This window comes from Lycorma delicatula, chromosome 1 (assembly GCF_047948215.1).
Source record: "Lycorma delicatula isolate Av1 chromosome 1, ASM4794821v1, whole genome shotgun sequence".
NCBI classification, from domain to species: domain Eukaryota; kingdom Metazoa; phylum Arthropoda; class Insecta; order Hemiptera; family Fulgoridae; genus Lycorma; species Lycorma delicatula.
Genome location: NC_134455.1, coordinates 234,581,164 through 234,592,146, shown reverse-complemented (window position 1 = coordinate 234,592,146; position 10,983 = coordinate 234,581,164). Strand labels below are relative to the sequence as shown.

At 33.9% G+C, this 10,983-nt stretch overlaps 1 protein-coding gene across 1 annotated transcript in view; it reads left to right on the top strand.

Annotated features, from left to right (window-relative positions):
• Positions 1–224: 224 nt before the first annotated feature.
• LOC142317781 (uncharacterized) overlaps positions 225–10,983 on the top strand; it is a 67,696-nt gene continuing 56,937 nt past the window's right edge. Inside the window, exons 1-3 of the mRNA XM_075354330.1 lie at positions 225–368; positions 4,158–4,342; positions 6,609–6,716. Coding sequence (XP_075210445.1) covers positions 225–368; positions 4,158–4,342; positions 6,609–6,716 — 437 coding nt within the window. The remainder of the gene's footprint in view (positions 369–4,157; positions 4,343–6,608; positions 6,717–10,983) is intronic.

Here is a 10,983-nt window from a genome sequence, read left to right as displayed (position 1 = left end):
TATTTTTTACAATAGTAATCTACGTAGTAAAGTCCTGATATTTAAAATTTATTGTTTTAATTATTCAATTATATTTCAATGTTCTGAATTGCTTGCAGTATTATAGATATTATTTTAAGCGGAATTACTTTCCTGGAGTGTATTTCTTTCACTGACTTTCAGGTAACTATAGCTACTTTTAGATGACAAAAATCTCTGTTTTGGAATGTTTTGTTACGTAAGAAATGAAACTATTAAAATTACTATGTCTCTTCCTTGGAGTAACTGCTGCTTTGATGGCATCCCCCATTACAGAGCATCAAGAACAACTACCAGTATTACACAGAAAAAAAAGAAATCTAGTATTTCCAAAAGGAAGTTCGTTACAGGTGAGAGAAAAAATAATTAAATTATTACTTCTTTATATAATTCAATGAATAATTTAAATTCATAATTATTAATATATTTACGGTATTGAAAATAATAATGACAAAATGATTTTATAACTGCAAAAGTTTTTTTAAATAAAGTCTTACCGCTTTTTTAAAAAATATTTGAAAGTGTATAAAATGAAACGTTATTTTATATATGTATATAAATATTCAAACGTAATTATAACAAATTTATTTTTTTTCAGTTCGTTATCAAATATTTTCCAAAATTGTTAACACACGCTAATACTTCAATTTAAAAAAAAAATTCAACTTTAATTCTTGTACATATTGTAATCACGGAGGCCGGTATGTTCCGGAATCCACGGGCTCTGATCCCGTCGACACCCGGGGCCTTGTCGGGGCTTGTGGCCTTAATGGCTGCGGAAACTTCCGCTTCAGTGACTTGGTCAATCTCTAGAGGGGCGTCCTCCACCTGTGCGAAATAATCTACAAGAAAGGACTCCACCTCGGTTGTGTCCTCTTCGTTCGTGGTGGGATGGGGGTTTGGAGTAAATTGCTCCTCCAAGGTGTCGGCGAAAACCTCGGCCCTCTCCGCCTCCGAATCTGCAAGAAAACCTCGCTGCCCCACAACCGGATGGCGAGGCTTCTTCCCTTCTCGTAGTCTCCTGTTCAACCTGAACACCGAAGAGATCGAGGCGAGGTATTCGTTCCACGAATCCTCTCGATGTCTTGTCAGCAGTTGTTTCACCCTGTCCGTTTGATTATAAAATGCCTCTTTATCAAAGGGGGGCAGGGTGATTCGATATCTCCTCCTCAATAGTCGTTTCTCCGCTATGGCGTCGGAGATATGAGGAGGGAGGTCGTTTCGAACAACTGTGAGCGCTTTCGCCGTTGAGCTGCCTTACAGGACCTCGGTCATTGACGATGTGACGCGTTCGACAGTGCCGTCGATTTCCTCCTGGGTGTTCAGGAGCTCAGGATTCACCGGCCTGTACTCCCGTTGGAGGGTCTCGCAGAACCTTTTCCAGTTAACTGACCTTCGGGGTAAAGGTGGGGGATCTTGGCCGCCCCCTGCCTGTCCCAGTTCCAACAAGACAGAGGAATGGTCCGAGCTGAGGTCTTTTATCGTTTCAATCATGAACGGGAGAGTTACCCCATTCATGATTGCGATATCCAACACATCAGGCCTATGTCTGCCTGTGCTGTGTTCGAATGTGGGCACCTCAGGGCCTACGACAACCAAACGGTGGGCTCGCGCCCTTTCGTACAGCAATCTGCCATTCGCGTTTGTCAGGTTGCCGTTCCATGACACGTGTTTGGCATTGAGGTCACCCATGAGTATCATGGGCGCATCCCAATTTTCCAGCACGGCATCCAGATCTGCGCCGGCTACCGCGTCGTTCGGCTTGCTATAAGCCGAAACAAGACGATACACCGTGCCTAGATGCTCCACATGCACACACGTTTGTTCCATCACGTTTGTATGAAGATCAACGCGCGTATGCATGTGGCGTCTATGGACTAAAACCGCGGTTCCACCGGAGGTGGGGTATCCAGGTCGTACTGGCCTATCCGTCCTATATGTGAAATAGTTCCGAAGGGTCAGTTGCTTGTTTGGGTTCAAGCGCGTCTCAGACAACAGTATCACGTCTACCAGTAGATCCTCGGCCAGACGGCATAGTTCCTCCGTCCGGCCTACTACTGAGTTGGCGTTCCACTGCAAGAGTCTGAGTGTGGACCTAACCATACCTAGACAGTATAGCCATGAGGCACTCTATTAAGGACTGAATACAGTCCTTGAAAGGTTTTGCCTGGAGCATAATGTCTGGCAGGACATCCCTCACTGTCATTTGTGACAGGAAATCCATGCCGGTACTCTCCTTTGGGTTGGCCGGTTTTGTTTTGTCACTGGAGGCGCCTTTTGCTGCGGCCGCCCTTTTGGTGGGGTGCGGGGCCTCAGGGGCCGCGGTTTCCTTAACTGCCGGCTTGGCCTTTCCAGCCGGAGCAGGCTTTGCCTTCCCCGTCGGAGAATGCTTGGCCTTCCCCGCCGGGGCCGGCTTGGCCGCAGCCTTTCGTTTTACCACCTTTTTGGTGGTAGCCGCCGGTTTTGGCTTGGCGGGTGTTGGAGAGGGTTCCTCCCTTTTTCCACTACCGCTGCCACAGGTGCCGGCACCACCGGTTTGGGGTTTGGTTTTCCCCCACCGGCAACACGGGCCCAGCTGCGGCCGTCAACTGTCGCGGGCTTTTTAATTCCCTTGACCTTATTGACTTGCTCCTTATAATTGGGGCAGCCCCTGTAATTTGCCGGATGCGGCCCCTTACAGTTTACACATGAGGCTGGTTCCTCACGTGGCTTGACACAAGTGGCAGTGTCGTGGTCCCCCACCACACTTAACACATTGCTGGGCTCTCCGTCAGTAATTCGACGAGTGCCCAAATTGTTGGCATCTGTGGCACTGGGGCAACCCCCCTCGTGACACAAAAGCAGTCACTCCGACCTTGCAGTAAAAAATACTGCTAAGGTCATAAATTATTCGGGCATTAGGGGTCCTTTTCAGGGCCACTAGGCAGGTTGGGGTTTCCCGACCGGCCCTGGTGAGGAGCTTTTTCACCGAAGTCACCTCAAATCCAAGGGAGGTCAGTTCCTCCCTTACTTCCTCCGGGGTAGCCCCATAGGGGATTCCCCGTATTACTACTTTCAGCTCCCTGTCCTTCGGGAGCTGAAAGGAGTGGAAGGCAACTCCTTTTGAGTGCAAAAAGCTTTGTACCGCCCGGTAGTCTGCCTCGCTGCAGCCTGATGGACAACCCGGTGCTTTTGGCAACCAGGCGCTCCCCAATCCTCGACTTTATGTCTCTGGACAGTGCTCGCCAGTTCTTTGGACACTCCAGCATTATCGGCGGAATTTTCTCCCGCCTGACGGTAGCAGGCTGTGATGGGCCACCATCATCAGCCTGCGGGTTGGCGGCTGCAGCCCGCTACGGGCTCCGTCTCCATAGGAGGCGCGGAGTCCCGGCACGTTCACTCTCGTGGTGAACGCTCTTTTATTGGTGCCTGAGAGCGGTGGGGCTGCAGCGCCGCTATGGTGGGAGAACTGCGTGGTTATCTACGCGGTGGGAGTGATGCTTGTATAAACGCGTCCGTATACTGTGCGCCCCGTTCACATCGTTACTACCGTTATCTCCCGCCGATATTTAATTAAGCATATATATATAGCAACAATATATATAAAATTTATTTATTTATCTATCTACTTCGTACATTAATTTATTTTTGTAATTATCAAATTATCGGTCTATATGTACGGAACTGTATTAAACTTTGCGCTTACCAAACTAGTAAAAATGAATTTGTCAAAAAAAATTTTTTACGATAGATAACAAAATCATTCACTTAAATATCAATAAATACTGATACTAATTGATATTTGAAATCATTAAAAATAGCTCTTTGTAAACAAAATCAATGATTAATTTTTCAATGATTTTTTTAAAGAATCTATCTGACCTGACACAACGGAAGATGTAAATTTGGTAAAGATTCTACTTAGAAATGTTGACTAATAATATAAATTTCCGTTTACTTCCATTAGTAATTTTCATTGATCTTATGATCTTGAATGATTCATTTTCTTAATAGAAGCCACTCAGAAACAAGAACATCAGTCAAATCCTTCTCTAATACTTTTGTTAGGAAAGACTCTTTTAAAGATTTCCCTAAAATCTACTGATTCACAGTAATTTAACTACATTATAATGTAATATTTATCCTTTTGCTTGTTTCAGCTGGTTTATTGTTTTCTTGTGGCTGCACTTGGAACAGAAAATATATTTACTATAGGTATAACCTTAGGATTAGCCTGGGAAATACCAACAGATATAAGGAACGTATTAAAACACAAATCACCTCACGCTATCAGAAGACATGATGCTAGAAAATTATACCCATCAATAGAAGGTTTTCTGCAAAGGTAATGTTAATACCTAAAATTTAAATAAAATAATTCAATTATTTATCTGAAATAATTCTCTCATTTTTCAATTAAAAAAATGAAGGTATTAAATATAACAGATCCTGATTATTGATTAATTTTAGGTACATTCAGTTAAAGCAACGTTTTTCTGTTCGTTAAAATATTGATCAAATGATGATTTATTATTATTATTTGATAATAATAATATCCTGAGCTAGATGATCCCCACGTCCAGAAAATACCATCTCCCAGTTGTTCTTCAGAAATGTGATCGTTTTTACCTGATTTCCATCTTCAGGTTTCTACGTAGAGTGCAAAGATCCTCAGTTTGTAGTAACTGTAAAGGGCAACACAACTACCCTTCTAGAAACTGTACAGTTTACAAATTGAAAACTGCGATTTAGGAAGAAAAACCCTGCAAGAGGTCATTTTCCTGAAGCAACGAAAATCATGAGCAGCCAAACACCTCGACCTACATCGAGTTACGCAGAAGTAACCGCTACCCCTTCTTCGCCAAACGTTAATGCAGAACATTTTAAACTTACGCAAAGCCGTGTAGCTATGATGAGAGAATCATCGATAGTAGGATAAAATCTTTTTTTCGAAAGTACCTGTAAGACTACCAAGACACAGCCACAGTGGATGTTGTGCAAAAGAAAGTCAAGGAAACATCTAAAAAGGCCAAAAACACCAGTCCTTTGACCAATCATAAGGTGAAGGAAGATATGATAAGGAAACAGAAGAAGTCTGGTGCGATACAAGTCCAAGTTACGAGAAAGAAGGCCCTGGATAAAGACTTTTCAAGGTGCAGCTACGGAACATCAAAAAGCACAGAGGACTCCAACAGAGAGAGCTAGTATTTCAGCCCCCGCCAAAAAATTCAGCAGGGAGTGCATCCAACCTAATACTGGATGCAATATTCTCCGCTCCACTTGAGCCAGAGACATCCGGTACCGGTCATGAAGCTTCCTCGCCTCCACCTTAAGTAGAATCGGAGTTGGAAGAAGATTCCACCTCCCAAGTTTCTGATACACGTTTCTCAGAGGTAGAGGCCGTAAGCAGGTTGGAGAAAAGAGGTAAAAAAAGGTAACCTAAGAGTAAACTTGACGATAAACTAATGAGATATGTTTAATAAAAAGACATTCTTTTTCTTTATTTCTGTACGGTTTTTAAAATTTAAGTTAGGATTGCATTTATAAGAATGGTTTTTTTTTTAAATACTGCCAGCTTTTTATAAAGATGGTAAAGTTTTTACTTCTTTATTTGGCATAAGGGCTAACGACCATAGCAGTGGATACTACAAATGTCAAAGAAAAACTTTATTAAATACAGAATTTTGAAATTATTTTAATTAATTTTTATACATTTTTTCATAGTACTTCATTAAATACCTCATAATTTTAAATAATATTTCATTAAGATTTGATTTAAGTTTATATCACTAATCATGCGATTTTATAGTAACAGTCAATAAAAGAATTCTTACATTAAGTTGGTAAATTTTTTAATCTTCTCATTGCTGCATTAATATAAGCTTCCTTCTTCCTTTTTTTAGTCAAGACAGAAACTTTAGATACCATACTTCTATGATTTCGTTTCACTTGAGTTTAAAATTTTTTTTTTAAATAAGCAAGAATAATTTGTATTCCTGATTTTACTGAAATCTGCTGAGAATAATCTTAAATTATGGTAATCTGTATTAAAAAAAAAGTAAAGAATTATTTTAGTTGCTTCAATTATCAAGTAAAGAATTATTTTAAAAATGTATCCATTATAAAAGAAAGATTATGAGATGAAATTGCTAGCAAGTTGTATTAAAATGGGATTATATTCAAATATAGGATGTTGAATATTTGCAAAGTTTACCTTTCGCTCTACTGCGTATCACAAACATCGAAACCATTGATTCCTTCTACCTAGATATGTAGTTATAAATCCTAGATGTAGAAGCTTATTAGAGTAATAATCAGTAAGTTTTCTTCATTTGGACCGGCCAAATGGTGTAATGCTAAGTGTTATACCTTCAGATTGAGCATTACGGTTTGATTCCTGGTTAAGTAGCCTTCTTATCCAATGTCATTTCATTATTAATAACTTTCACAACTTCAGTGAGGATCATATTCAACTAAAGAAAAGGCGTTTAACAGTTATTTAAAAATATTTAATCTTGGTAATTTACCTTTATGTAATCATAGACAGTAATTAAAACTACAATTTGATTTATTCTAATCTCTTTTCTCTTAAAAAATGTACACGCCCACAGATTAGGTATGGATGGAAGGTCTTGTATACTTCGTGCAATTTGTGAAGCTACTTATAAAGCCAAAGGAAATGGATCATTTATCGAAGAAATGATGCATGCCATATTCACGTAAGTTAAAAAATTCTCTATTTCACTAGGTAACTGTTTATAATGATTTGCTTACTATAAGCATATCCATAATTTTTATTTTAATCAAAATTAAAATGCTAATTTAATATTTATTTAATACAATTCAATAATTTACCAATCTAAATAGAACTTATTTGTTAAACTATAGTAATGAATAAGCATAAATAAACTTATTTTCATGTTTCTTTCATGGATAACTTATCAGACGTAAAGTAAATGTCAAAAATTTTATTTAAGTTTTACCACATAACATTTAGCAGAATAATTACTCATGGTGAGAGGAAAGAAAGAACTTCATAATCAAAGCTTTGTTACCATTTTACCTAATATGTTTTTTTAATACTTATTTTCTAAGTTTTTCAAAATCGCCTTAATATTCATAAATCTAAAGAAAAAAATATCACTCAAATTTTTTAATCAGGAAATTTTCTAATTAAATCTACCTTCTAATATATGTTTGGAAATGAATTAAAAATTTAATTTTGTTAGAACGTATACAATATACACATTTTTTTAACTGTGATCACTAATAAACTTTGTCAGAAATGGGTGAAATTTCGTGTGCGTGTTCGCATAGGTAAAATTTCGTATGCGTGTGTTTCGTATAAGAATGCTTATATATTGAATAATAAGTGCTATGTATATTAATATATATATTATATATATATATATATATATATATATATATTATATTATTATATATTAACAGAATTAGTGCTATGTATTTTTGTTTAAATTTCTAATTGTATTTTTAATTTGGTTTACATTTTTAATATTTATTTAATACAATACAATTCAATAATCTAAAATAGGATGAAAAAAATACTTCTTATTTTAGGATAATTTAAATTTAGGTATTTAGATTACTTAATTTAGATATTTTTATTTTATTTTAAGATAAAATAGTTAATCCCGGTAATTTTCCTTTATGTAATGACTGATAGTAATTAAAACTACAATTCGATTTATTCTGATCTTTTTTTGATGACTGGTTTTGATTCGACTGAATTGATTCGTTGATGACTGTTTTTATTCCCTTATATTACGTGGTATTTTATAACCTGAATGTTTTATATTTACCAACAGTTTTTACATTACTCAATCTGCTCAAAGAACACTTCCTGTTTACAGAGAAATTCTGCTGAAAATTGACTTTTTCACCATGTTTTACTTACTTTGTATTTTATCAAATGTAATTAATTATATTAACTATAACTAATAAAATATTTTCACAATTTCCCTCACATCATGTTTCAAAGGCCATTTTTAATTTTTACCAGATTTTCTTGTATGCTGTGATAGTAATACTATTACTTATAAAACATGCTAAATTTTCTAGTGCTGTGGAGAATTTTATTGAAAATAAGAATTTTCTTCCTGGATTTTACACTATTTGATGTAATCTTTACCAAATATAGAGTTTACTAAGTATCAGTAATTTAGATTTCTATTTTATTAATATCAACTACGAAACCTGGCTTGTCTGATTACTTTAGAAACTAAACAGTAAGATTTAGAAGGTAGAATATATTTTAAGCGTTAATTTCAAAAAAGGTACACGATGTTAAAAATTGATTAAAAGGAAAATTGCATTAGTCTTACAGAAAACAGTTCAGTGGATTTTTTTTACCAATATTCTCAGTTTCCCTGCATAACTTCAATGCAATTTTGAGGTTTAAATTGTTTGGATTTTAAGGTAATGTAGAAAAAGAAAAGTATTGACGGCTATCTTGGAGCTAATATCATAATGAATGAAAAACAAGAAAACGCATAATGTCATAAGGTCATTGTTTATATACTACATCATATAAAAGTATGTTATTTTTTAATGAAATTATTGACTGCGAAACTAATTAAAATTTTTATAAGATTTTGGATATTCTTTATATTATTAAATATTATACATTTTTATGTGTTTTATTTTAAAAATATTAAAGTATACATGTATCTGTTCATTTAGACAAAATTACAATGACACATAATTATGAATCGTTTAGGATAAATCTATATAGGATATAAAAACACCAATCAAAATGAAAAAATAGAAACAAAGTGGCAAATACATACCGTTTTAGTCATTCCTATGGCTTGACTTAATGTGATAAAGAAAAAATATGGCTTCTCATTTGAGAAAATTATTCAAAAGGAAACATTAAACGGTTTTCAAATAAAATTTAAATATCTATTTTTTTTTTTTATATGCACAAGTATAACAAAGTATGTACGTAACAGCTATCTAATCGTTTTTTCTTTGTTTCCTAAGGTATCCTGAAATCGATAAATATGACAGTGATGATGAAAAAGAAATTTTCACAAGCAGTATCTACGAAGCTCCCACAAAAAACTCTACGTTGTGTTTACAATACTTGGTTGAATGTCCTATTTCAATTTTGGATATGGTGTTGGTTTAATGATAGAACAATAGAAAAAAAAGAAGTGCTTTAATTTACTGTTTGTAAGGAAATGATACATTTTGGCATTATGACTTGGTTTAAATCTTTCAAGTATTAATTATTATTAGAAGACTATTTGAATACTTCTGTAGTTTGATTTTAGAGATAAAAATTTACCGATGATAAAACTTAATTTATTTAATAGTAATACTGTAAATATAACTTAATAATATTACATGAGTTCATCAATTCTTTGCGTTAACACTTATATTAAGCTTAATGAATTAAAGTTAAAAGTGTTTATAATTTAACAATCGGAGGACTGGATATTTACCATGATAAAGTAAAGAAAATTGTTTATAAGAAATTATCGTTACTGAAAGGTACCTTAATGTGGGACTGAACTGTCCACCAATCTTATTTAAAGTAAATTGTTATTGTATTGAAAAACAATGTTAATTTATACACAAAAATTAATAATAAAAACTTTTAAAATAGTACGACTGTAATTTAAAATATTCCATCACCTATTATTATTTAATTCACTTATTATTCGTTAACCACTAATCAGTTAAGTCTCTGAAACTAACGGTAAAATTAATTATCTTAATTCACAACAAATCATAACTGTAATTTGTTTAAAGAACTTTTATGTAAATAAGGTAAGTAAACTGTGTCTACAGAAAATAACTGTAGACACGAAATACTAGTTCATACGTTCATCAAATTACAGTTTAAAATGTATACAGTAGTTCTTAATAGACGATTAAGTGAGCATTTAATGATTTACTGGGTCATAATTAGTTTCATTATAACTAATGTTGTATCTTGTGACGACTTCAAACAGAAACACAACATTACAAACAGACACAAGAGACATCTCGTCTTTCCTAAGAAGTCTAATTTTATAGTAAGTAGTATTCTATTAAGTAAAGTACTCACTTAAAAATACTAAGTTTATTTAGCCTTATTACTGACAACCTAGTAACTAGAATAAATAAACAATGAAATAACTATATTATAAAAGTAAAATTATGTATCAAATATTTTTTAACTACGTGAAAGAAATATTTGTAAGTTTACAAACCCGCTTCTTTCATCAAACATTAATTAAGCATAATTAATTTTACCTGAGTAAACCGATAGAAGCAATTGTTTGTCAAGCACTTTTATTTTTATCATAAAATGAACAGTAGTATATATATAAAATTATTAAAAATTTGTGATATATAAAAGATTTATATATATTTAATGCACACGCTTATGTTTGAGTTCAACACTATTTCTTGCACATGAAATTATTTTTAAATTGTCAAGATTACAATTTTATTGTACTCATTACAACTAATTATTTTTAAATAACTTGTCTAGTTCATATTTTCCTTCTTCTTACTGTAGCGCTTTCGTTAGAACAAAAATATTATCAACTATTTCCTTTCTTATTTTTAAAAAAATGTAATAAGTATATAAAACGAAACTTAAAATATTAAAAGTAATTAGTGGAATCTATACGGAATAAAATTAACAGAAATTTAAAATTATATTTTCAGTTAAATACACTATAAACATAATTTTTGTTTCCTAATATGCAATACGTGATTTTAATCTGTTTTTGATGCTGAAAACGAATATGAATTCAGAATATTTCTATTGCCCACCATTTTTGAATAATGTTTAAATTTTAATTAAAGGAATTTTTTTTCTTTTTTCAACGTATAGTTAGCATTTTAAGCTCTTATATTGTATTTTTTTAGTTCATTTTTTATTGTTTAACTTTGTTAACATAATTTGTAAGCTATAAATAAACAATAAGAGACAATGAATTAAATCATATCACAGTCACATATTATGAC